This window comes from Jatropha curcas, chromosome 5 (assembly GCF_041381405.1).
Source record: "Jatropha curcas cultivar XTBG-Jc1 chromosome 5, XTBG_Jcur_1.0, whole genome shotgun sequence".
Lineage (NCBI taxonomy): Eukaryota > Viridiplantae > Streptophyta > Magnoliopsida > Malpighiales > Euphorbiaceae > Jatropha > Jatropha curcas.
In genome coordinates, this window is record NC_143155.1 from 18503837 (window position 1) to 18531801 (window position 27965).

The 27965-nt window shown below is 34.6% G+C and overlaps 1 protein-coding gene across 4 annotated transcripts; it reads right to left on the reverse strand.

Annotated features, from left to right (window-relative positions):
- Positions 1–387: 387 nt before the first annotated feature.
- On the reverse strand, positions 388–27940 carry LOC105639094 (DNA topoisomerase, type IA, core). Of its 4 annotated transcripts, XM_012223037.4 has the most exons (15): positions 27748–27940; positions 27591–27647; positions 25980–26083; positions 24876–24969; positions 23630–23729; positions 19808–20051; positions 14091–14253; positions 13883–14002; positions 10674–10753; positions 6437–6715; positions 3764–3932; positions 2483–2611; positions 1988–2200; positions 1357–1536; positions 388–1203 (listed from the first exon to the last, which is right to left on the reverse strand). In XM_012223037.4, exons 1-15 carry the CDS (start codon positions 27769–27771, stop codon positions 562–564), a joined length of 2598 nt encoding a protein of 865 aa, XP_012078427.1. In that variant the 5' UTR covers positions 27772–27940; the 3' UTR covers positions 388–561. The 4 variants fall into 4 exon arrangements, with proteins under 4 accessions (XP_012078427.1, XP_020536961.1, XP_020536960.1 ...); XM_020681302.3 differs by lacking the exons at positions 27591–27647; positions 27748–27940 and having other exon boundaries at positions 24876–24964; XM_020681301.3 differs by lacking the exons at positions 27591–27647; positions 27748–27940 and having other exon boundaries at positions 24876–24974.
- Positions 27941–27965: the final 25 nt, after the last annotated feature.

Consider the following 27965-nt stretch of genomic DNA (forward strand, 5'->3'; position numbering starts at 1 on the left):
GACCTCTATAATTGCTCTAAGAAGAATCTCTTGTCCCCGCGAGGGAGTTGGAATGCCTCAAAAAGACCGTCTGAAATGGCAACTAACGCAAGCCTACTCAACTAATCTCATAAGTAAACGCCTGTTCGCATTTCAACTAATAGAAAAAAACAACTACTAGACGGTTAAATTCTCAATTTCCATAAACTTACCACTTTTTTAGAAGTAAAGAAAACCTTTTAACTTCGCAAGTTCCTAAAGATTGTTTTTTGAAAATATAGCCAAGGTTGTTAGAAGCATAATAAACAATAGGTTCAATGAGATGCAGAGGGAAAATATTTTTCTTCACAATACCTGCTAGAGGAGCCCTTTTAATCGGTTTTTATATTTGCATTTTCAAGATAGATATTGAGACTGCACCATCTATGATTATTTGCTCATTGTTTAATACAACATGCATAAATAGGCAGTCAAATGATTCCCCAAAAAAGGGTAAAAAAGAAAAAACACTCGGAAAATCAATGTTTACGAGGGATATGGCAGTCAAAATGGTACATATAGTAAGTTTTTATCTGGTACATTTCAGAAATCGCGAAAGCTCATTTTAGGATCACCTCTTCTTCCAGAACTTCGTCCTCTTCCCCTATAAGAACCTCTGCCTCTTCCCCTTCCTCTAGCACCCATTCGTTTGAAAAATGATTTTCCATGCTTCACTTCCACAAGTGAATGGAGTAAATCATCACAAAGAATGCAACCAATGTGCAAGGTTGCCCCATCCTCCAAAGGTGTTGTATTCTTATTGAAGTCCACTTCTAGAATCATCGAGTCACATTCAGGGCACCGTTCTCTAGTAGTGCCTATACGATGAGCACCCAGAGGGAGCAAGACAAGACAATTGCACATATTGCAATAGAGTCTCCACTTGGGTGCACTAACTGGGTCCAAAACAAGGGTTCCACTGCATTCGGGGCAAGCACAAACCCCTTGGGCGATCAGAGAATGCCGGCACGTTGGATGTGGGCATAGGAAGCACGGCATGCCAGCTCCCTTCCCCAACTTGCCAAAATTACCGTTCTTACTAGTGCTGAAAAGTGTTTCTATGCCTTCAAAAGGAGGATTATTATAGCAGTATGGGCATAAGGGGAACGTCTTGCCCTCTGGCCCAGCCATGGAGAATATCAACAGCTCAAAGTTGTCCAAAGGGCACGTTAACTCCTTGTATAGCTGCAAAATCAATTAACAACATTACAATATATGAAAAATCACTAGTCATTAGAAGGTCTCAGAAATCAGCTTTAGACATGGCAGTTACGAATTTTGAACATCTATATAAATCGATGATAAAAGAAAATCATTTGATAAAAAGAAATCCATCACCTTGATTGTGCCTTTCTGAGGAAGATAATAAACCTCCTCGCATGTCCCACAGTATAGACGCTGCGGTTGAGTTGAAATGTACTTCATGTACCTCAGGCATTTACCGCATTTACTAAGTGCACGTCCTGAATCAACAAGTTGAGAGAACTGTGCTTCAAATAATGCATCCATGTTGTCAATCTACATCGCAGAAAAAGAAAGCTGACTAATGAGGAATCAACTATTCAAAGTTCAAAACTTCGACCATTGCGGGAATCATTATGTGAAAGTTGTGCAGCTTATAATTGATAGACATTCCCACAAGCATACTTATACTTTTGGGTAGGATGGTTTTACAAAGATGAGCCGCTACACAATAAGGAGTGATCCGAATCAAGTTCAGTGCACCGTAGCATGGAAAGATTGACTCGATATTGTAAGAAGACACAGTCTAAACTAGCTTAATATCCTGTAAAAACTGATATGGCTCTATTGCAATCAGCAGAGAGCACCTTTCCTAAGCCAAGTCATAAAATGAGAACTAAGGCTCCAGCTTAGGCTAGCTGCGCCAAGACAAGCAGAAGCCTTTCATGCTCTTCTACCAAACACAAAGATTAATTTCGAAGTATGCAGTTCCTGAAAAAGGTCTAACCCGCTTAACAAAGTAACTGTATTTTTGCTTGAATTGTTGTAGTACATGCTGCACAACACGAGAATGATCTGCCTGGCCCTTGGCAATAAGTGTAATCTGTTGCTCAATGAAACTACGAATGTCAGGTAAACAGAGGTCTGGATCAATACATTGATATCCTCTTATCAAGGTGATACCTAGGGTGGTTGGAACCAACCTCCTGCCAGCTTGTACCTGCAATTTGAAAAGTAAAAGGAAACATCCAAATCTGAGAGCCAAGTACTGAATAAAAAAGCAAAAAAAAAAAAAAAAAAAAACAGTAGGGTTGTTTCAACTTTTCTTGGCTAAATTTTAAATAGATGCCGTAAACTGCTTGAGGTAAATACAACCACGCTGTACTCTCTCCTTCCAATTTATTCTTTCTTTACAGAAACGAGAAATAGGAGAAAAGGAGGGCTGAAACGCTATCAACGGCTTTGTAGCAATATTGTGTACCAAAAAGTAAAAAGAATATACCTGCACATAGTTACGTTCGCATATGTTGTTAATATGCGTAGGTATTGATGCGTCTGTACCTATTCCATTCCTCTCCATTAGAGAAATCAGCTCACTCTCACTGAGATAATCCGGAGGAACAGTTTTCCCCTACAGATCATATAAACACATAAAAATCATTACAAAAATTCTTAACCATGGCATATAACACAGTATTTATTTTTCTTTCCTCTCTTCATTAGATCTTACTAATCATATCTTGGAGAATATAAAGCCCGTGACAGTCCTAGTGACCAACCATCAACTTCGTTCCCATAGTTTCTTTCTTTGTAAAGAAGACTAATGAAATTAAAATGCAATGGAGGAAAATCTTGGTGCAGACAATAATAACATCACGGGGATCTAGGTAGTTGCAAAAATAGAAGAGTGGAAGTGGAATTTAAGGTAGTGGACCACTCTCACTAGATGCTTGTTTACAGAAAAAGGATGAGCAACAAGCAATCAAGGCCAAAGGGAAATGTTACAAGCATTGCATGCTAGAACAGAGACGCTTATAGACAGAATAAACAAGCACATAAAGAGGCGAACATATTGAGAAGCTAAGGCTAAGTTCCTGGAGAGAATTTATGACAAGATTGATATATGTGGGAAGCAAAGAATTATATCTTGAAATTGAACATTTTGCTAGCCATGATCCAATACTAAATTAATACTCTATTCCATGTCACATTATCATTAGAAACCCTGAATCCCCAAAAAAATTTTAGCCTTGATCATCAACTTAACGCTTCACAAGTTCTATTTCAAATCCTAAATTTATGTTTGTCTAGATTTCCAGCAATCGTCTCATTATATCCAACCGCTCAAATCTCAATTAGCTAGAACTCTAACAGTCTTCTCATAGTTTCTAGCATCACCCAAAAATACCTATAATTATTCAAGATTTTCCCATTATTAAAAAATAATTATGCAGACATTTCAACTTCCTCCATATCAAATGTGGTACTTTGATACACTCAAGCAGGAGAATTGAGATGGCTTGGCCATGCTGTAGATTGGCAGATGTAGCAGTAGCACATTCAAGTCAGTTGGGTGAAGTTGACAGGTAAGCAAGGATGATAGGGTTAAGTGATAAAAAAATATTAAGCATTTCTAGACCCTTCTAAAAACATAACTCTAAGTCGACTATAATAAGGAAAATAGTTGATGTAGCAATCAGATTACACATATAGATTTACACCTGGTTAAGTTGGAGTTAACATTTGATATATGAATAATAAACTGTTGACATTCCAAAAGTACCTCAAATAGGTCCACTTTTGAAACTTCTACTTTCTCGCCTTTTTTAAACTGAGGAAGATTTTTCTCACTTACTACCAACCATGGCATAATAGACGTAAACCCTTCCACTGTAACATGCTGTCCTATGCAATGGAAGAACTCTCCAGCAACGGAAAATTCCACCTTAGTCCTGAAATTTTTTCCAAGTAGTGATCAAAGAGAGAGACATTAGAAAAAATACCATACAATCAATAAGCCATTAAAATTGTGAGTTGCTTAAGATCTTATAGAATCAAAATAACATTTTGTGAGAGAGAGAGAGACAGAAAGAGAGAATGGGGGATTGGGAGGGAGGGGGATAGGATTTCAAACAACAGAATTGGAATCAGAACCATATGGAATTGAAATCAAAAAATGGATTAATGAAATAAGTGAAGTTGAGTTTCACCACACTAGTTGCACAGTACACCGACCTCAATTATTTTATGAAGGCATAGGGCCTTGGAGCAAGATGCATGAAAATTGATTAATGGAGGAGATATCTTTCATTTTTTTTTTTTTTTTTTTGGTCATCATTAATGGAGAACCTTAAGTTGGTTTCAGGCTTTTAGAGGCAAGGTCAAGGTGACTCATCATCTGACTGAGAGGGGTTTGACAGAGGATATTAGAATGGGGTAAAAGGATACACCATTTACAACTTGTGCATCATTTATTTCAAAATATAATTCTCTAGAATGCCTAGAGCAATGCACCTAAGAGACCTAGCAAAAGGTGAAGAATTCACATTTTCAAAACAATCAATGTTGATGAACCTGAACCCCATTTTCTTTTTCCAAACTGCAGTTTTGTCCCCTTTTATTCACTATTAGTTGTAAATTATGATTGGAAAAGTGTATATATTTGCTTATTAAAAGTTGTTAGCCTGCATAAGTGTCCAGGATCTCCTTATTGCCAACATTATTCAAGAATCTTTATCAACATGGGAAGAAGTGTTGTGTAGCCTCCTCAATGTTAACAAGTCATTGATGTTGATTTGATTGAGAATTGAGAACAGCAACCAAGCATATGCTCACATGCGAATAAAGCTGTCTCTGATCCATAATGTGCATTGTTTAACTTGGCTTCATGAAAAATGAACAGAATTGACAATAATACTGGAAGAAAAGATGTTCTTGACCATCAGGAATTGGTAGGAGGCCATTATTATTTTTTGGGTTTGTTTGTGTTTGATGTTCTTATTTGCAATTGTATTTTGTTTCATAGGAGGCATCCTTGCCGCCATGATGTGCACTCATTTCATTGTTTCTCAATAAAGTTTTGTTTCTAATGAAGGAAATCATCAATTTATCAGTATGATTGTTAAGAGAGAAAACCTCAAGAAATGTCAGATCCCCCACAGCCTAAGTTAAAAATGGATGCATGGTGAACAACAAAAAGAAAATAAGGCAAGTCTGTCGAAATGGGAGTTTCAACTTCCCGCACATATGTCGAAAACGGAGAATATCAGTATCAGAAAACTTGTAGCTAAAGAAAAAAGAAAAAATTGAAAAATAAGATAGTGCCTTCCAAACAATCAACACATCGTTGTCTTAATTGGGATTCTTGGAACCTTGAATGGCAAACTAGCCATCACTCATCAATGTCAAAAGCCCCAAAATTGAAGTGCTTCCAGACCCTAAAGTTGAAGAAAGGAGGCATTTACCTAGGTTGAAAGGTGAACAAATTACTTGGGATTTCAGGCAAGAAAGAAGCATAAGCGATAATAAAAAAGGTAGCAGTCCCCCCCTCTCTCTCTCTCTCTCTCTCTCTCTCTCTCTCTCCCCCACTTCCCATTGAACATTCTCTGCCTTTTCTACTCACTGTTTTAAGTTTTTGGTTCTGTAATTCATTCAAATTTCTTTCCCCTTTGCTTTATTCCTCCACCATTCATCTCTACTAATTCCTTTTTCCCCATCATTGACATTTTCTATGGGTGAAGTAAACTAGCACAAAACTTTATCTTTAATGATAAATTGGTTAAGAATAAAGAAAAGAGATTGAAATGTGGAGGATAAGTTATTCTGCAACCTAACCAATGCAAGCACCATTACATTTATATTAAAAGAATCAAAATTTCATTCTGTTCCTTTTCTTTTCTTTTCTTTTCTTTTTTCTTGAGCAAAGGTTATGCTTAATTGTTTGTGTTTTCTTTTAATTTTTTTTACCAAAGGTTGTAATTTATTGTATGAGATTTGATCACTGATTTGCATATCATTAGATAGGAGTTATCTGAAATTAAACAAGCTGCATTAGATTTGAACTTATAATGACTTACAATAGCACAATATTCCACCATTTAGCCTAACGGGAGTATCAAATATCTTTGTCAACCACTATAACTCTTATTTGCATAATTATTTTATATGCCATTCTAACAGGTGTACCCTCATCAGTGTACGCTCACCCTTAACGTTAAGCCTAGGCTCCAAAAGCCATTGGCATCTCATTCTGCCTTGTATAAAACACAGGGGCATGTAGAGGGGACAAAAAACAACAGAAGAAAAGAACAGCAAAAGCAATGCAGCCAAGATAGCACTAACAAAAAAAAAAAAAAAAAGGAAATTAGAAATAACACTGTCAATGCATCAGATAAAGTAGAATTCCAACATTGACTAGTATAATGAAAAGATATACACCGAGTCACTGAGAATTTACCTTACATACTTGCAGTCTGGAGACACAGACCCTAAAAAATGTTGACAAACGTAATGATATATGCTCCAAGCATCTTTGCCCAGCATATCCTCAGTTGCTAAACGGATAGGTGTTATAGGAGGATGGTCGCCTGCATCTGTTCCTAATCGAGGCTTGTGATAACCTTCAACAATCAACCTCTGGACATAGCTTCCCCACATTGAATTGTTAGCTAGCATACCAAGTGTACCTTTGAAGTCAAAAGATGAAGGGTAGGCTGTGCTTTCTGTGCGTGGATAGCTGAAATAGCCAAATAAAGCAATTATTGTGGGTCGTTAAATTCCAAAAAGCCAAAAGTGGACCACAATTTTAAACTGAACAGCAATGGAATACCACAATGAAGCAAGAAAATTTGATCTGCTAATTATATGGAAATTAAAATGAACTTCCCAAGTTCTTAAATACTTGAACCATGTCCAATCAGATAATTTGTTGAACATACATCCATTTCTCCATGCAGAAGAGAACTACCTATTTAACGTGTGCCATTTCTCCATACAAATAAGAGAACTACTTATTCAATCAAATAGAAAATCAAGGCTTTCGTATATTTATTGTTGTCATAGTCAATTCTTTCGTTTTGATAATTTTAGCAATTACATGGATTACAACTACTTGCACAAATACTTCGACGACTCCCACTTGTTAATACATAGACCCATAGTTGTTAAAGGCACAAGGTGCACTGAGGCGCAAAGGGGTCCTGGAGCCTAGGCGCAATGCACAAGGTGAAGGCGTGCGCCTGAGCGAGCTGAGGCGCAAAAATAAAGAAAAAATTGGAAAAATATAAAATAATTCTAAAATTGAACAAAAAATTCATATTAATAATATAAAACATATAAACTCTTAAATCACACTATTAGTACTTGGAATATCCAAATATAATTGAAAGTAATGCATAATAAGATGTTAAGAATTGTAACCATAGCTTTAAATAAATAATAATTTCAGCAGCCCTAAACTAATAGTAATAACCATTAGCCTCAATTCAGCAACACAAATCAGCAAAAAATTTGGTAGCATAACAGCTTATAGTTGAAGCAATTGGACTTGAAAGATGTTGAGAGATTATATTGTAATTGTATTTCTTGTATCTCATCAATCGATTACATATGTCTCTATATAATGAATTCCTATGCTACCTTGCTATTAGGAATACAAATCATAAACTAATTAGGAATCTAACTCCTAATAGAACTCTATTTACAACTAATCCTTAACACTCCCCCTCAAGTTGGAGCATAGATGTTAATCATGCTCAACTTGTCACAAACTACTACTTTCAGCAAAGCACAATACCATACTCAGCAACTGTACCCACTTCATTATAGCAATATAGAATCCCAAACCAAATAGTAGTAACAGAATTAAGACAACACACTTAGGTTGTCGAAACAAATCTCACTGAACCAGAAAACAACTCACAGGGCTGTTTCAAGCTTCCATAATCAATGCCTCAAAGAGGAAGCCCAGTAGCGCAGGTATTCAGAAACGCAGCAAAGGAAAATCTGGCAAACGGATCACACCACTGAAGGCCAAGAACACAATGCAACTCACTGGGGTTGCACTGCTCTTGACAAAGGAGAAGGTTCAAAAGCAGAATACCCGTAACTGCAGCAAAGGTGCAGTACTAAATCCTAATGCAAAAAGGAATCACTAGAAAATCACCGAAAATTACCTAAACCAATTATCACAGCAAAGGAAAAATATGTTTCCTTAGCAAATTAAAGCAACAACAGTAGCAGATGACTGCCCGACACAGCTGCAACAGAATCACAGCAAACAAACCTATTGAATAAGCCCAAGAATGACGATGCAACTCACTAGGTTGCACGTCTCTCTTCAAGCCAACGTCGGAGAGAGGAACCAGAATGAAAAAGACCATTGGACATGCACAGCGTGTGAACCAGAGCAGGAAGAAAGAGGTGACGCATGGTGTCCATTTACTTGGAATCCGGCAATCGGATTCTGGGGAGGCGCAGCGGCTGGAGAATATCCTGTGGTCAGTGGTGAGACAAAATACTAACCCTAGAAAGGCTTCCTAGGGTGGCAATGGCTTCTCGCAAGGGAAGTTTCGGGAAATTTCTTTTCTTTCTTTCTTTTTTTTTTTTTTTTTTTTTTTTGAATGGAAGGCTCTGATACCATGTTGAAAAAATATATTGTAATTGTATTTCTTGTATCTCATCAATCGATTACATAGGTCTATATATAAGGAATTCCTATGCTACCTAGCTATTTAGGAATACAAATCATAAACTAATTAGGAATCTAACTCCTAATAGAACTCTATTTACAACTAATCCTTAACATAAGAGAAGGGAGTAGAAGCTGATTGTTGAATCAAATTAAGAGAGGGAAATTGAGAAAAAAATCAAAAGAATAGTTGAGAGACGTATCTTTCCTTTATATTAATCAATTGCTGAATTGGAGGAGAAGACTTCTTTGTGAAGGCTTTAATTGAGTAATTGATTTAGATCATCTAATTGGGGGCTTTCTTTGATTGTCGATGAACTAGTGTAGAGGAGTTTGATGTAGAGTGGATCTACGTTTTTTCTTCTGAAAATCTACCGATATCTTCTGTTTCTCTTACTTTTTTTTTTTTTTTGTTAATAAAAGTCTATATAAACACAATCACATATATTAAAAAGAAAAACCCTAAAAAACCTGCTGAAAAACAAAAGGCGCGCTTTTTTTGTGCCTTGCGCCTGCGCCTAGGCGAGGGTTTTTTTTCCAGAGGCGCACGCCTCAGGAAGGTCGCCCGCCTTTCAGCTCTTGAGGCTCCATGACCTGTGCCCTGAGGCACGCTTTTCACAACTACGCATAGAGCCAATAAAAAATGATTCATTTGTTCTGGTTGGTGACCAAGACTGGTGAAGTATCTTTACATCCTAAGTATTAGTATATTTATGTTACACAGAGGAGGAAAAAAAAGTTGCCATCCTCATATATGTGGAAGGATAGTATCTTGATGGCAGTTCATGCCTTTTTACTAGTTCTTGCTTAACCACCTTCCACTCGTATTCAGGATCTTACTTGGGAATTGCCTGTTAATCGACCCCCCAACTACTAGACAACTGATTTTTCGTATCTTCTATTTCTATGAGCACATGGCCCCACGGTTTCCCCAGCTGGCATCCACCAAAGCCAGTATATCCATCTCAACAATTAATAAACGTTTCCACAGTTCTGAAGGAATCATAACACAATAGAGTGGCCATTAAAGTCTCCCTAGGAACCCAAATAAGTCATCTACCAACAAAATTATATACGTAAAAAATGCTTCTGATAACTCAACCAGAGGGTTTAGGCTTTGAATGACAAACCAACTCAGGTTACTTCTTCTAACTGTTGTTAAATCACATAACCATTAGGATAATTACAACATGGTCCAGAATCCAGAATAATACAAAAATATGATTAATCTAAAGCATATAAATATGTTTCGCAATTTCCTACTGCCCAGCCCTTTCCTTAGTCATATAAATCAATTATTGCTGCTCTGGTTTCAGGGCACCTCATTCAAGTTACATGATTGGCAAAATGCAGTTCCCAATACTACCCCCTTTAGCACCATGGATGAAAACAGCACAAATTATTTCATGCAGCTCAAATGTCTCCAAACTTAACTAGAGTCTGGCTCAGTAGCTGGTCAACTAGACATAAAGACAAGCTCAAGCTGATATTCTAGTCTCTTTTCCAGCAGATGATCCTTTACATCTAAATAAATTAAGTAAAAATTAATAAAAACCAGTTCTATCAGCTAATTCAAATCCTTGTTTTGCATGACAATATGATACAACAACACCAAACTTCAATAAAGTAAAGAGAACGGTTATTCTATCGACAAAAACAAATTACTCCCTCCACCCACAAAATAATAGCCTTACTGCCTTGACACAGAGAATAAGAATAAGTCAATTAAAAGAACTATATTTTTTTGAGTTTTATCAATTATAACCTTATTAATCATTTTAGTGAGAGAGTCAAAGAACAATGAGAGTCATTTAGGGGTATTATTGACAAATCAATCTTTTGACTTGTTTGACTTTTACATTAAAAGGGAAAGTGGCCTTTTTCAGGGACATCCCAAGAAGGAAATAAGAACTATCATTTGTGGGTGGAGTGAGTACAATACAATTGCCAATGAAAAGAAAAAGACAATAGAGTGGTTACATTAGGGGAAGGAAGCAAGAAACACCTGATAAATCCTTGAGTATATAACCGTTCAGCTAGTTGCATGGCCATTTGAGGTCCAAAGCCTAATGCACTTGAAGCAACCTGAAGAAACCAGGACAATGAACTCACATTTTCTGATATTGTCACATTCTTATACGAAGAATTTCTGCTTTTAACCTTTTTTAGTTTTTGGGATAAAGAAATAATATTAGTAGAGATAAGAATGCAGGTAACTACAAGAAAGAAGATACATTATCCTCCTTACTATGTTAGAAAGGAAGATATAGTAAAACCGTGCAACCATGTTTAATGCCCTTGATTTCCCTAGTTTCCATAATTAGTACAACTTTATTCCTCCAATTAAAGTTGTTTCATTTTGCATTCTGATGAAACAACTTGAACTGCATAAATTTCTCACTGTCCATTAACTGGACATAGCTCCTAAAAAATCAAGAGCATTAATATAGTAAAAAACATTAAGTTAAAACTGAGGCTAAAGCCATTACTTCCCCCCTGATCTATTCACCCTTTTGTCACTGGGCCCTCCATGTTCCAACAAATAAGCTCCACTATTGTATCCCAAAGCTAAACTGTGTTCTACTAAGCAAGATGCCATTGGGAAAGACAAGCAGTCGGTTTCATATCTTAAAATCTTGCGCAAAATTGTAAAGCAACATCTCTTTCACTCATTCTCTTTCCTTATCCTTCTCCCTCATTTTGAATCATTCATTCACAAAATCCTATAATTTGAATATGCAGATACACCCTATATTATTTTTTTATTTCATAATTATTGTAATTCAAATTGGAATAAATTTCTAGATTGCCCATCAAACATTTGGCAAAATTCACAGTTGAATCCTTGCATTTTAAAAAACGAAACACATGGTCCTCAATTTTTAATTTTACAACACTATAGTCCCTAAGTTTTTATTTTCAACAACATTTTAATCATTTGGTTTTCAAACAAAAACTTTTTAACCATATCAAAACATTACTATTTTATTGAATTAGCATGCTAACATTTGAGTGTCGTTAAGTCAGAAATAATATATAGCAAAACATATTGAACAAGAAAGAGGAAGTGGGCAAGAAAGAAAACCATTGAGAGGAATTTAAGCGAGATAATTGATAAATGAAACTGCACAATATTAGCTCCCTAACATGTTTTGCATGATAGATTGTAATTTCAGGACGTAGAAATTCAATGAAGGGATTGTTCTTTGAAGAATTTACTAGAAATGTTTGAAGTCGAGGCAGTCAATTATGAAATTAGTTTTTCGATGCTCCTTTAGGTCAGGGACACCATAGAAGAAATGATCTGTCCAGGGATCAATAACAAAACATCAAACAATTTAAGTGCAAAGTGATGGGTTAAATTCAATTGAGAAAATTATTTGTTGGTTGGTTCAATAGAAATAAAGATAAATAGGCTAGCAACAAATAAGATAATCAAAGCACAAACAATTGGATTTGGACTAAGTTAGAAGGGCTCACCAATGATATACGACAACTAACTATTAGTCTTTGCTGTTTCTTGGTTAGAAGCTGAACTAGAAGTCCAAAATTTCTTAACATGTTGCCCCTACTTCTCGCTTACAATCTTTCCATTCTTAAGAAGGTAAACAATACTGGAGATGGCTAATCTTGGTGATGGCAAATTTAAGGGATTGTTTCTAATTCAACAATAACACATCATGTTGATAAACGTGAATTAGAAAGTGTTGTTTTCTTTTTCTTTTCCTCATTTGAGATTTTATTGCAAAAATCTGCTGGAAATTCTAATATAGACTACAAGCTCGCTCGTATAATTTGGGTTAACAAACTTGCAGTGCCCACATACAAAAAAATTACCCCTCTGCGAGCCTGTATATTTGATTAGTCAGTTTTAAATGAGTGAACAGCTGGAGACCAAGTCAACTTTTTTTGGTAAGCAATCTGCATGAAAATCTCAAATGTGATCAAATTGAAAAAAATAGTAATAATAAATTTAGTGAGTTCAAATGAAATTAACCTTTAATGATCAGATTAGAAACAACTTCAAACTTCAGTGGCCTCCAATTCTATTTACCCAGTTTTAAAACCCAAGTAACCAACCAAAAATGGTCGAAAAGAAACTGAACAACTCCTCTGTTAGCAGACCTTTGCAGCAGTACCAACGGTTCAGTCATGGCAAAAAGAAGAAGGTGCAAGCAACAAGTCAACCACATGATCAAGCACCAAGGTTACCAGATCGAGATGGCATTTTATTAGTGGATGCTATAGTGCTTTAGTGGTACTTAGTTGTTGCTGTCATGTTTAGTGAATATCAGTTTTTATTTTTCAGTTATTTGTATTCCTTAGTTGTAGGAGGGTTATCCTCCATGATTTCCATATTTCCTTGTTTGTAGGAAATTGTTACTTCTCCAAAAGTTTTTGAGTGCTTTAACTCAAGAGATCCAGGTTATCTCTAATGAATCTGATTTAATTACAATCATAGGTCGCAGAAAGAAAACCCTCTCTCAACCTTCTTAACCTCCTCCCACTCACCCTGACCCTTTAACACACAGACCCATAACTAGGTCCTTATCAAGGAACCATAAACCCCTCATAAAAAATGCAATGAAAAACTACATAGCTAGTGAAAGAGCTTAAAACCATTAAGAAGTCAATTCCATGACCAATAGGAGAGGAAATAATCCAATACCAAAAACTCAATTTTGTATTAGACCCATAAGGCTCTAAACCTTTATTCAACAATTCTTTAATTTGTCGAGGTACAAGGTGGTATTTTTCCAATCTATGAGGGCTTATGTTTCTGGAACTTTCAAAGAGTTTCCTATACATGTTATCCAACTCAATTGGAGGGCGTTAATCTTTTAGCTTATGTTTTTATGTTCTTGCAATTGTCCTATAGACGTTAAAGGATTCCTTGCCCTCCATGGTGAATAAGTCTTCTCCCTCAATAAAGTTTTAAATCTTATATATTTAAAAAAATAAATAAATACTATTGCACCAAAAGAGCTAAGATTGAATTGTCCTTTTCAGTCCAGCCATTGTTTTACACATCTGTAAATGTAAAGAAAAGTGTGTTTGTGCGCATGTCTGTGTGTTGTTTTGCTAAATTTCAAACTCAATTGAACCAAACTAACCAATTCTTACCCCTATCAAATAATAATATTTCAAATAATCTATTATATAACATCAAATCATAACTCTCTAATCCATTAACAAGCCCCAAGTTTTTCTAACCTTTAGAAGGTTCACCGTGTTCAGACCAGAAGGACGACCTTTGCTTTCCTGTTTCTGTGATACATCAATCACTTCTAATATGCCATCCTGTATTACCAGCTTTTGAAACATCATAGCAATCTGCAATTTATAGAAATATGAAACATTTTTCCTTTGTAAGTAAAAACTACAACAACTCCAATCCAATTCAAGGAAAAGAAAGCCTCACATCTAAGTCAAACAATCTGTGACGTTCCCATTCTAGCTGAAGTTCATAGCCATCAATTATTATGTGAGGCTGCAGAGCCCAAAACTTTTCAGGTCTAAAAGTAGCAATTTGCAAATAACGTTGCACACAAAATCCAAGGGTAGGAGTTTGACAAGGCCCATAGCTGGAACAAAAAATTAGAAAGCATGATTAATTAATGAAGGAGGAATGAAATGGTATGCAATACACACAACACAAATCTACAAAACCGGAAATGTTGAGATCAAATGAATGTGTAATCACAAGCAGGGACAGTTGTATATTGGGGGGCATATCCCCTCACGACCAATTTCACCCAATATAATTGATGATCTCTAATAACAACCCCCCAACCACACATACCCACCCACCAGGGCTGCAAAACCAAAAAATTTTCTTTTACCTCACAATTCTTTGAACGATTTCCATGCACAAAAGATTGCCCATAGAATCCAAAGGCCAACTAGCAAATCTAAATTATTTGTAAGAAACACCATAACATTGTACCAAAAGAGAAAAGTTTTGAATGAGACAAGTTGTGGTTGGACTCAGCAAAGTAACAGGTAAATTACTGCAACAAATAAATGGCCATCTTAATTTCTTGTAAAGCATAACATTGGCCATATCATTCATGACATCTCAACACATCTTTTGTTTTATTCTTTCCCCTTTTTTACTTGTTCTAAAAACTTTCCAACTCTTCTTCTATCTACAATGTCCACAAATTGCAAATTGAGGAAACTTTTCTCACTGTTTTAGCTCTTTAATACAATATCTTAGCTTTTGTTTTGGGCAACCTAATTCCAACATAATTAATGGTTATTAATTTGTTTTTCTTTTCCGACAATTTATGTTTTGCATATAAATAAAATTCTGTTTTCATTGCTTTTTATTTGTTTATTCCTTTTTCATACACTTGTTTGTATCCTATTTTAGTGGTTGACTAATATATAATTAAAATCTGTCCAACTTGTACAAAATCTTAATAATACTTTACTTTACGAGCATTATGTCATCCATAGTTATTATATGAGCATTGCATTGTCTTTCATCGTTAGTTTATGCTAAAACAGTCAACTCAACTCAACCAAGCTCTAATTTGAAACTATTTGAGGTCAATTATATGGATACAGTTCCTCCATCCTACTTGGTTAGGGCTACATCTTAATGATGGCCTAGAGCCTCTAAATCCCATTTGACCTACTTCCCCTTCACATTATCTGTAACATCCTAATCCCTCAAACTCCATAAATATAGATATTGGCACCATTTTGATATCATTAGTAGTCATTTTATTTCATGTGCCACATCATAATTAAGAGACAACAGTAATTGCACAATCGATTTAATTTATTACTAACAATTTGTCACTAAGGTTTTTGCTGCACAACTCATTATAGGATGTTTCAATTCATTATATGATCATTTAACCACTAAGTATGTTTGCCTAATTCATTTAAATTCTTAAAATTCTCTAAATCTGGTTTACAAGGATTCAAATATTGTAAAAATCTGAGTGCATAGCTCAAGATACACTTATTTGGAAGGTTTCATGGTCTACGTTCAGACCCGAAACAATGTCTGCGGCAAGGCAGGAAGATTTAGCTGGCAACTTCAGCTGCCAAACCTGCACTTTCAGCCACCAAAGTTAGCTGGTCCTTTAGCTCCAAAATGGTCCAAACCATCCCCTGAAGCAACTCCTTTTACTCCAGATTCCTTGCACTCATAATTCATCCTCTCCAAGCAATCAAACATGAATTTTAACACATCAAAAGACACCAAACATAATCTAAATCATCAAAGATCAATCATAATCCTAATTCAAGAGCATTTGGCATACTACAATCTCTGATTCACATTCGAATCCCCCTTACCCATCCAATTGACATAAGATATTAAGCAGGCTCATTATCCATGCAAACTTTAAAGGCTATTGTATATTATTTACACCATCTATTTCCTTGTTTCATTACACTAGCCATTTATCAAGAACTAGTACACTCAACATTTTTACAAGAACCATATCAATAAGGTCATTACACATCACCGTGGAAAACCTTAAGGTTAGGGGTATATAATGTTTCCAACAAAATCCAGTACATGGCCAGCATTACAAGGCTTGGACTTGGACTTGGACACGACCCAATTGAAGATATCCAAAGAATTCACAATAGTTTAGAATTACATTACTTGCAAAAATAGAACACTCGTGTATCAAGCTAATGTATGCATGACCCAAGCCATATCAAAAGAATATGCAAAAGTCTAATGTGTGTTGGTCACTTTGTCTTTGTCTTTAAGACCCCAAAGAAACATAGGAATCTTCTCAACTTCCCCTTCGCTAGTTCTACGCCGCTAGGGCATTTGCGAGTGATTAAAGAACTACTCTCAAAAACTTGAGTGAGTGTATAAGATCCGCAAAGGAAGGCTGCACGTCTTCCCATTCCACTCAAGCACATAGGCAACACAATGATACTTTCACTAACTTATTTAACAAATTTCATTACTTTTAACATGTTCATCATCAGCAAGTTAACATTCAATATACACATTCATTTAGCTTAAAAGAAAACATAAGGTATTATTTCACTAAATTTACATTTTTAACACCTTGGAAAAAAACATGTTTAACCACGAAAATGAAATCTCAATATAGTTTACTTTCTTTACTTGTAAAACGCTTCCATCTGAAAAGTTCACAAGCAACTTCAAGAGAACACTTGTACCACTTATGTTAACTTTCTCTAAAAAGCGCTTTTCACATTTATAAGGCCTGCAAATATGAGATGTATAAAATGCAGTGGCGAATCAACTCTAGAAAAAGCGGGGTCAATTGAGCCCCTTTTTTTAAAACATTCCCTTTAGATACACATACATTTTTCTAAATTGATCCCTCTTAAAATTAAGCTTAAAACTCTCTTTACTATACTTTATTATATATTGAGCCCAAAATATACTTTTTTTTCCTAGATCCACGATTGATTGAATGCACAAATAAACCCTGCGATAACTCTCAGATACAATGTTCTACCCATATCCAAACTACACATGAGCTCAATTTAGTCACTCAGACATGGAGTTCCTATAATAATTTTTCATTTGAAATCAAAATATACATTCATGCATTTTCCAACTAACTTTATAAATTTCATAATTTCACAGTCCCATTACATAAGGATAAAACATAAGTTTACCAATTTAAATTTTTAAGACAAGGGTTTGCTAGACGCAATTCTTTAACATTTTCAATTCTTTCTTAAACACATCTGCATTTCGATCAAGCACTCATTCAGAACATTATTAATTCTAAGGAAGTATGTTTTAATAAAAAAAATCTTTGAAAGCCATAAGAAAATGGTTTGTTTAATTAACACATAATTGAACACTTTTCATTTTAATTATTTAATTCAAATCATACAAACTTAGATGACACTTCTTAACTCATTAAGGCTCTAAGACCCTCTAGGGTCGTCGGCCAACATGGCTCTTGAATTAAAGCTATAGTGCCACGAGTCTAATCTGAGTATCACTATAAATACAAGGTTTCACTTTAATTCCAAAATTTAGATTCTGACATCATTTGCGACAAGCAAATATTAAGATAAATATTCCACCCTTCTGATAGACATGTATTGACACTAATTTCATGTCTATAATTAAAATTGGTTGTCATTTTCCCCTTTTAAAATGCCCTCAAAACATCAAGTTAATTTTAAAAACGATCGTAAAATAATTATTCTTTGAAGAAATTTCACTTGATTACCTCAATCCATCTTGTATATAATATTAATCCCTATAACCATCTTTTTGTATAAGTTATATTGCATAATCAAATCGTTGAGCATCATTGCATTTCATTTATGCAAAGATTCATTCAATCCTCTCTAGCCAAAATTCTATTACAACAAAAATTAATATTGTATATGTAAGGTAATAAAATGAAATCTTTATAAAGAGTAATTATTTTAAGCTCACTCAAGAAATTAAATTGATGACTTGTGGGCATTTTAAAAGGTGAAAAATACAACCAATTCTTGATATAAGAATAGTTTATATGCAAATGATCGCATGAGAATAAAAGAAATTTTCGTTTATAGAGTTTAGCCAATTGTAAATAAAAGTAATATAGTCAATTTACTCAATAATTTAACATGAATTAGACAAATTAAATGGTTTTCTTAAAGGACAAGAAAAATGCAAAGGTGACAGTTATTTGTGGGTGGAGGGAGTAATAGAGGAAGATTTAGGGCCTAGCCCAATGATATAATGCCAAAGAGCATTGTGGTAAAAGTCAATGGCAAAGTGTCACCACTGCAAAACATATGACAGCTCCCTTAAAAAGTTGATCTACACACATCTCACCCACTATTTCTCTCACTTGCATGCCAAATCAAAAGGAAAGAGAGAAAATTAGCTCTCACTCCCTCTTTTCCATTCTACACACCATCCATCACGAAAAAGGAAGAAAGAACCATCTCTTGTTCCCATTTCCTCCATTCTCTCTCTCACTTTCATGAAAAAATCAAGGAAGAAAGAAAAAATGGCTTTCAAAAGTCTCTCCTTTCTTGTATTTTCTTGCAATTTCTAGTTTTCCAAACATGAAACCTAACCCCAAACACTAAAGTACTTCATGAAAAGTTATTTACCCCAAACACTAAAGTAATCCATGAAAAAGTTGTTTACCTTCCAAGATTTAAATCAAGGCTTGAAACAAGAAGATTTGAAGTAAGCTTAATGTGGGTAGCCCATAGTCCCTGGACCAAGTCTCGAGTCGAAGGAGAGGAAAAGGAAGAAATTTTTAGAGTTCTCACTAGAAATTGCTTTTGCTTTGGTTTTATAAGCAGGTGAGTATATGAGACTTTTGCCTATGATATTTTGAGTTTCATGGTGGATTTTGAAACTTTTAACTTGAGATGTTACCTTTTGAGATCCAGTGGCTATAAACTTTCAGAGATTTTGGAAGTTGGTTGGTGCACTACCATTACTCCTTGTCTAATAATCACCTTTAGCATTTGCCCTTGTTTAGATTATTGTGGCAATTGTTGCTGAGATTTAAAAATCAATGGCGAATTTTTCTTTCTAGTATCAACTTGATGGTTACATACATTGATCTTGGATAACTTGGTGTCTAAGAAAGGCACGAAAGCTACAACGATGTCACTTATTGCCAAATTTTCTTTGCCACAAGGCCACCAATAGAACAATATACAATAGGGACACTAAGACATGAGCTAATGTTATAATAGAATTTGACGGATGCTAGAACAAGATTTATTGTCACTCATGAAGAGCCAAACATAAAGAGAGCATGATGTCCAACATAGGAGCCAATGCCACTTATGAAAGCCCTTGCAATTTTATTTCATATGCACCTAACCAATTTTTCATTAACAAAATGTGAAGTTGGCAAAAGAGACCATATTCATCTTAGGATATGTTTGGGAAGAGAGATTCAATTGTCTAATTTTCCTTAAATGGTTAATTGCAAATAAATTTGGATGCATCATCGACAAACTCCACAATTTTCTCTAACCTTATTTGGGTTCACTAATTTCATACCATAAGCATTTGCAATATATATATATATATATATATATATATATATATATATATATATATATATATATATATCATAATCATAAAGGAAACGTGTATGAAAAATACAATTTTAGAGAGAAGGAGAGAGAAAGAGAACCTACGAGATAACTCGTGAATCAAGATTCCCGTACTTTCCCTGGAAAAAACTAGTTTGAAATCGAGTGAATGCAACACCAACTTTCAAATCTATTTCTTGTCGAGCATCCACAGCCAATGCCTCATCTCTATTTGGTTGAATAAGGTTGCCCATGGCCTTCAAAATGTCTTTCTCGGCAACTGAAGAAAACCGTGCACGATATACCCTTCTTCTGGCATCATTTATATGAAAACCAGTACACTCAATAACTGTAAGAACAATTAAATTTTAGTAAAGACAACAACTAATTTTGAAAACACCACAATATACCTCATGAAAGTTATTAACCAACTAATGTTAAGGTGTTCAATAATTTACAACAAATCCAATAGGCAAGTAATAGGAAAGTTAATTCACCAACTTTTGCAGAACATTGCAGATGTACCATTCCACTAATTCTTACTAGTAAAAATTTTGCAGTAAATTTAATAATATTGAAAAGCACTTGCTAGCCTTACGAATTCACTAATAGAAAAAGTCAAAAAGCAAATATGCAGGCCAAGATTTTGTAGTAGCATATTGGGTAGTGATATAAGAACTAAACTCAAGAACCTTATAAGATTTGTGCATATTTATATTTTTAAATTGCTACAATTTCTCTATATCATACTAATAAGGAGACGAACAACATTTGCATTTTTTTGGGTGTTTTTGCTCAAATATTTATTATTCTATATTCCTTCCATTTCCCATATGTAGCTAAAAAGGTGCAAATGTTTCGTTATTAGTAGACAGTTGTCAAGGTCCATCTAGTCTTTAATTTTGAATTCAGTTGTTTTAAAAGTTTGAAGGTTAATGAAGAAATTTAACAGAACTTTCACAACATTCGAATTTTTAAAACAAGAGACTGTAGAGTTCTCGCAAATGAGCTCTAATTCTTTAGTATCAATATTTAATCAAACAGAACCTTAAATAGAAAAAAGAGTTTAGGGCCATAAAAAATTTGGTGTCATCCCAAATGTTTATGGAGGATTTCCATGGTTTTCAATAGCAATTTCACACCTTCACGGTATGTATCAACAAGAAATGCAAAGAATATATCATGATAGAGAGACAAATTTGCTTTTGAGACTAAGAAACAAGACCGTTAGTGCAATTTGAGAGTCTTGTCTATAAGTTAGCAAACTTTGTATTGGAACTATAAGATACTGTGGTTACAACTGTTAATTGGGCAAAGAGAGCAACAAGTAGGAGAAGAGAATGAGAAAAGGGGAAATTACATGCTTCAATACTACAGGGGTTCCTCATTCCAAAGGTTTTATGGATCCGTTATACAGCTCAACCATCATCGACTGTTCAATCGACATTATCATACACCTACGTATATGAAGGTTAGGCTAGCTTCTTTTCACTTAGAAGGGGATATTTTACAAATGTTAAAAACTGCCTTTTGTTTAAACATTGAAATATATGTACGAGGAAACAACTTAATTACATGTAACTCTTGTAAATTTCAATCTAAGTTGTGCTGTTTTATTTGTAAATAGCTGCCGGGATGTAACATCACTTCCCACCTCCTTGAGATGGGGAAATCCTCCTAAAAAGCATGAAAAGGGACAACCCCTACCAATGAATAAAGAGTTCAGTCAAACCCCTAAAACACTCAAAAAGTCTAAACTAGACAAAAGTGCAGGATTTACCTCTTCCCATGGTTACTAGGTAAAGTTGTGTGGCTAAAAAAATTTTTAACATAGTATATTCAAAATAACCGAATTGATTCAAGTTCCCACAAAATCCAATTTGTAAGGAACTGAACCTACCTTTCATAAAATAGTAAAAGGAGCATATTATTTATGCAATAACCTAGATTTCAAAGAGAGGTACCAAAATGGTTGGGGCTTCAATAGAATTTATCCCCTAAAGTAAACTAAAAATTAGCATGTGAAGCATCATAAGCAATTTCCATACAAGTTTGCGCTTGAAGAAGGAAATCTCTAACAACTTGTAAAAACCATCCCCTTCCAAATGAATGAAGCCAACTCAAACTTATTATCAAGACGCCAATATTGAAAATGTTAACAATAATTGAACCATTCCAAAGTATGCATTAACCATCGTAACAAGCAAATTCTAGTTTGGGGCATCTTTGGCCCTAGTTAACACTAGTTGCCACAACGCCTCATCCTTCAAACCTATTCTTTAGCCTCAAAACAGCATTATCTCTCCTATTGTTCTCTATTCTTTAGTCTCAAAAACAGATTTATCTCCTATTCTTAAGTCTCAAAAACAACTTTTATCTCTCCCATTGTTCTCTATTTCATGCTTTTCTGCTAGATACATAGCCATTAAGGCTTGAACTAAAGCAACCAAATTGTAAATCCCCATGATAATTAACATTAATAACAGTCTATTGAAGACCAAAAAAAAAAAAAAAAGAAAAGAAGAGAAAGAAAGACCTCATTTTATGAACTCTAAGATGTTATGAACTCAAACTTTGGTGAAATTGTATTAGATTCCTTCATTTCCTTACAAGCTTTTTAACAACTATAATGACAAGAAAATAGAAAACTACTCACAAAAATAAAGGAACAAACCTAACAATTACCCACTTAAAAAGAAACTTAATTCCACATTCCGACGGTACACATGGAAATGCAACGAATAATGAAATAGTTGTGAACTAGACAAACTAGAAAAATAAACATTAAAACACTTAATTGATAACAAAATAACATTTATATACTACTGAACTACAAAAACTAAAAAAGTTGAGATGCCAATCGTATAATATTTGCATTTTAGACTACTAAAAGCCCCCCAAAGCATCTAGATATGCCTAATTTTCTGCAAAAGATCTCTGCAAAAGATCATACAGGCAATCCCAAATAAGCCAATTAACCTCACAAAGTAAGTACAAGTTGGGATGATAGTTAACTTTTGTCTTCCAATGTTGATTTTCCGCGCTCTACATTCTTCCTGACTATTTATTTCTTCTTTCTCATGAACCGCAGAAGACTATACCATCCATATCAGGAATCAAGTCTCAATCCAACCATCAAGACCTAGTTCTTAACCTTAATCAATCCGAATTCTTTCCAAAATTTATGCTTATATATCCTCAACGACATCCATATCGAATCCAATTAAACCACCAAAATTTTAGGAACCATGAAAAATCAAAGATCTTTACACTGTTCATTTTCTTCTCAAATTCCATCAGTTACTTTCTAATAGGCATTTTAAAATCCTAGGCTAAAAATCTGATAGATTAAACAAAATACAGCTTTCAATAATGTATCTATTTTTATGCTACAACATCAACCAAAGATCTTCTGCTACATGCTTATTAATGTATAAAATTAGGAGAATTTCTAATGCATCTCAAATTTTTCACAACTACAATGAATTTGCCTTCTACAATCTGCTTACATGCCTAATAGATAAATTTGAGAATTATTTTCTTCTTCTGATATACGACCAGCCAAAATAAACAATCTTCCAAACAAGCATACAACCTTCTGTAGTATTTTAACTAGGCTCTCTAGCCTTGGATATGTATAGGGGCATTGTTCAAAAGTCTTCCCAGCGACAATTTGATGTATACAACCTCTGTCTTCCTTGGCAAGCAGGTCTTTCCACAATTTGAAACCTTTCCTTAATTTTAAACCATGGCCTTCAAATTTAGGTGGAGAAACATAGCCAATTGCATTAATTGCAAGCCTCCTAGCCCACAAACACTTACTGTTGCCCTTATTCTTTATAAGGTCAAAAATTCAAAACTAAAATAGACTCTCGATTATTTTAGGAGTTCCATCAATCAAAACATATAAAAAGTAAATAAATTTACCTTCAAAGCATATATTTTCTCCTTCACGATCGCAATCCAACCATAATACCAAATGTCCACAGCCACGAGCTTCTTGACTTAAATGCCTACGTATATGAGCCTTAGAACCAACAAAAAAAGACATAAAAAGTATTAAAAAATGGTTAAAGGTATTCAAAAAGACTGCTAACAAATGAATTTACTCAAAAAAAGTTCATAAAAATGTTTTTGAGTTGCAAGCATACCATATAAAAAACATTTCTCCAAAGACATTATTGAGCCATTTAAGCAAATTGTAATTTTATATTATTGCAGAAAGCCCACAAGACACTATCATAAGATCGCAACTGGGGCTGTAAATGAGCCGAACTGATCTCTAGTGAGCTCAAGCTCGGCTTGATAAGGATATGCTTATGCTCGAGCTCGAGCTCAAAATCTATCAAAATAAAACAACATTGTTTTATTGTCGGTTTAGTTATTTTTGGCTTGTTGCGCTAGCTCGTGAGCTCGACTCAACTAATAACAACTAGCTCATGAGCTTGGCTCGATAAAACACGCCCAAGAGCTGAGCTAAGCTCAAGCTTGATACTTCAACTCGATCTCAGCTCGATAAGCTTATCGAATGAGCTCGAGCGAGCTTTTATCAAGCCGAGCCTCAAGCCATACACAAGCAGCTTTGCACATTTACAGTTGGCAACCCATTCAGCAAAAGTTAATTATGAAAAAGATCATTGTTTAGATGCAATAAATCAGCATAAACATTTGTCCAGCAACTATCAAAAGTAAAATTCTATAGAGAAAACTCTTCCCATGTACCTTAAAAATGAAACTTTACATATCCATAAATTTAGAAACCACAAAAAGATTGAGAAAACTCTTTCATGCACTCTAGAAGTGAAAAGCATAAACTGCCAATTGTAACATAACAACAACACCTATGATTCACATAAGGAGATAGATACAAGATACTCAAACAAGGAAAAAAAAAAAGAAGAAGAAATAGATACAAGCAAATTGTTTGTTTTATACACAGATTCAAACACATGCAGAAGTCTTTTACAACACATGTTGAACTTTATACACCCACATGGAGAGTGGATGAGAAGATTGTCGAATATTCTCATGCTTGACATTTAATACAATAAAAAATTGTTTTCCAAATGACAATTTATCTCATATCAATCAAACTTCCCAAAATTGTCCAAGAAACTATACAGTGTAGCTTAAAGAAAATAGTGATAGATGGGAAGCAAGGAGCCTGGAATACCTTAGGGTTTGCTTCTGATTTAACTATTTGAGCTTGAAAAAGATCCATAGGGTCAATGACGGTCCAATCCTGGTATTTTGGTGGAAAATCTACACTAGACTTGCATTAAGAAAAGGGAAAAAAAAGATGAATAAAATCTGACAATAAGAAAGGTGAAATGAATAAAGTTGAGACAACCAAAGCTCTAATCAACAAAATTGCATTAAGTTAAACATATGCATAAGATGACATGAAACCAAAACTTCTCGAATCATTTAATAAAAAAGCATCTCATTTTATGTTCAGACATCTTCCCTATTATTATGGAAAACATAAATGAATATACTTTACCATATCGTCCATATGGGGGGTAGGGGGTCGAGGCTCAAATCATTAGAAGAGGGGAATGGCAGTTGAAAATTTTAAGAGTTTAAGAGTTGAATGGAACCAAAAATTTTGGGCTAGTGTTACTAGTGTCGTTTGCAAGACAATGAGGTTGTCAAACCCCAAAATGAGCCTATACAGCCCAATATTTTGAGGGTTGAATGGATTTTGTTTTTCAAAGATTTTAAAAGTCACAACTGATAGTAACATCGAAAAAGCATAGATTTTCAAGAGTTAAGCAAAAATTTTCAAATTTTAAAAGACTATGGGTAAAGATAACAATTACAATTTAAAATACCTCAAGTATTCTTGAAAAAAAAATTCAAATCTTAGAAGGTCCAAGCAAATACTCTAAAAAAATTGTGCAAAATATATGGACAAAAAGAAAAAATTTTAAATGTTTTGGGGAACCATGGCCTCTCCAAATGATAACCTAATTATGCCCCTTTCTATAAGATGCTAGTCGTGTTAATTTTGAGGTCATTTCTCACCAAATCATTTTACAACAAATGCACGTTAAAGGAATAGACACAAAGAATTAATGTTTGGAGGATAAAGAAAAAGGCAGTCATTGTAATTTTATTTAGATGAAAAGGATTGATTATAAGATTATACAAAGCTAAATATTACGAAAAGGTGCCTAGAAACCAACATTCATGCAATGCAATAATCATAATAAAGAAAAAGACAACAAAAAGGACTTTATTTTCTTTATTTAATTTAAGGTTAGGGAAAAAGGACCTGAATATATGCCCAATAACTGATGTCACTTTATAATGAGCATGAAATCCAAGAAACTTCCCATCAAATTCATGGACTTCTGTACTAACCTTCTTGGTGGACATCTGTAGAATGCAACACAAACATTTAGTCATTTGTATGATTGAAATTCATCTATGGAAAGATGAATAGAGTTAACACACAGCATACCAAGTGAATACATTGTATTGTGCACCCAAAATCAAGATAATAATGCCAATAGTGCCCAAACTTCACCTAATCTTTATATGAGTATTCAACTTCAATTTTTTTTTTTTTTTTTTTCATCAAGCACTACTGATGTTACTATCTCCAAAAAAAGTACCACGTCCAAAGAAAGAGAAACACAGAGGAGATATATTCAGATTAGATATTCTTTCTCATGAATAGAGACATGTGAAGGTAGACATGTATACAGCAATGCAAAGTCATAATATGTCAAGAAAGGACTCATAACACTCAAGCACATGTTGTGCCTCACTCCTTGTGCCTTGGCTCCAAGACCCCTTCACACCTTTATGCACCTTTAATATCAATGGAATCAATAAAGGTGATCTTCAGTCATTGACCAATATCTGGTTTCAAGCAACATGTTTAATAGTTTAAATCAATAAATGTGATCTTAGTCATCAACCAGTACCTAGTTCCTTGGAATATATTCAATAGTTTAAGTCTTGAAAGTTCAATGAGTCTTCAAATGGTTTCAGTATAATTTTGAGCATACAAAAAGATAAATGGAATTCAGTCAGAATTTCTCTACAATAGTTCTAAGGTCGTATCTTTTCAACGCCCTTCCAAGAAGACATCTTCCACATTCATTCACATCACAAAAACTCACCCATTATCCTTTAATTTCACATTTAACTTCTAGAGACTAGTTATAATCGTCTTTTAATGGCTTATACTCTCAGAAAAGGCTCACCAATCAAAGAAGAACTGAGTCATTACTGAAAATTAGTTTGCAATTCAATTAACTCTCTGACCAAGTGAATAGTTTGAAATGGCATCACCTTAATCTGTCCAGCCTACTAGTCTTGAAAAAGACAACACTTCAAGTTACATCCTTAGGAATTGGAATTAATAAATCCTTCAAACATTGCCGAGCTTCTGAGTTCTAGCTTTTAATAAAACATCAAAATATTCAGAGAATGAAATGGAAATGCAAGGAGCTCAAGAGGCAAAAGAAGATCTTGAACAGCAAGTAACCCTGTATTCATTGTTATTATAGCTGAAACACCTAGGAGCTTGCCAAAATAACTAGCTTTTAACAATTCACATTTGTATTTACCTCTTATATACATCCATTTTCCTAGAACTATACTCAAAATGACAATGTTGACTCTAGTGTAAGTAGTATGAAAAGCAACAGAGAGGCAACAGTATCAACATAATCAGTCAGGAAGGCGATCGCTAGTTTCTTGATGACCAAATTGTAAGAATAACAAGTAAGAGAAAGAGATTGCATTATAGAGTAGAAACATTGTAGTAAAGCAGCATTACCAGTTCAAAAACTGCAATGCACAAAAAGAGAACCACAAGATAATTATACCAAATTTTCGAACTTGAATGAAACCAGAGATAGAGAGAGAGTACCCGGCCACAGGAGAGTACAGAAGCAATCGAGAGAGCGATGCTAGGCTTTTCTGCAACCTGCAAAATGACAGGACAACTTCAAAATGACACAACAAACAAACAACAAGAAACTTAAGGGTTTGGCGCAGAAGAACTAAGAGTAAGCTTGGGCACTTACCATGAGAACTACGGGAGGAGCCATTTCGATGGATTCCAATCAGCTTCCTGACGCAATTGTCAAGGCGCTATTTGATTTTGATTCAGTTCTTTAATATACAGTACATGAAATCCAGCCCTAAACAGGTGATTTGAGCAGGAGAGAGAACTTACATATTGGATTTCTGAGAACTGAGAGCATCTTTTGTTTGGGTTGGCATTTTGAATTAATCCCTTGGG

Excerpts from the sequence above, each read along its gene's own strand:
- LOC105639094 (XM_012223037.4), bottom strand. The coding sequence starts at position 27,771 with ATGGCTCCTCCCGTAGTTCTCATG. Across the intron at positions 27,648-27,747 it reads CTCCTCCCGTAGTTCTCATG|GTTGCAGAAAAGCCTAGCAT; the intron begins GTAAGTGCCCAA and ends GTCATTTTGCAG. Across the intron at positions 26,084-27,590 it reads CTGTACTCTCCTGTGGCCGG|ATGTCCACCAAGAAGGTTAG; the intron begins GTACTCTCTCTC and ends TGCATTCTACAG.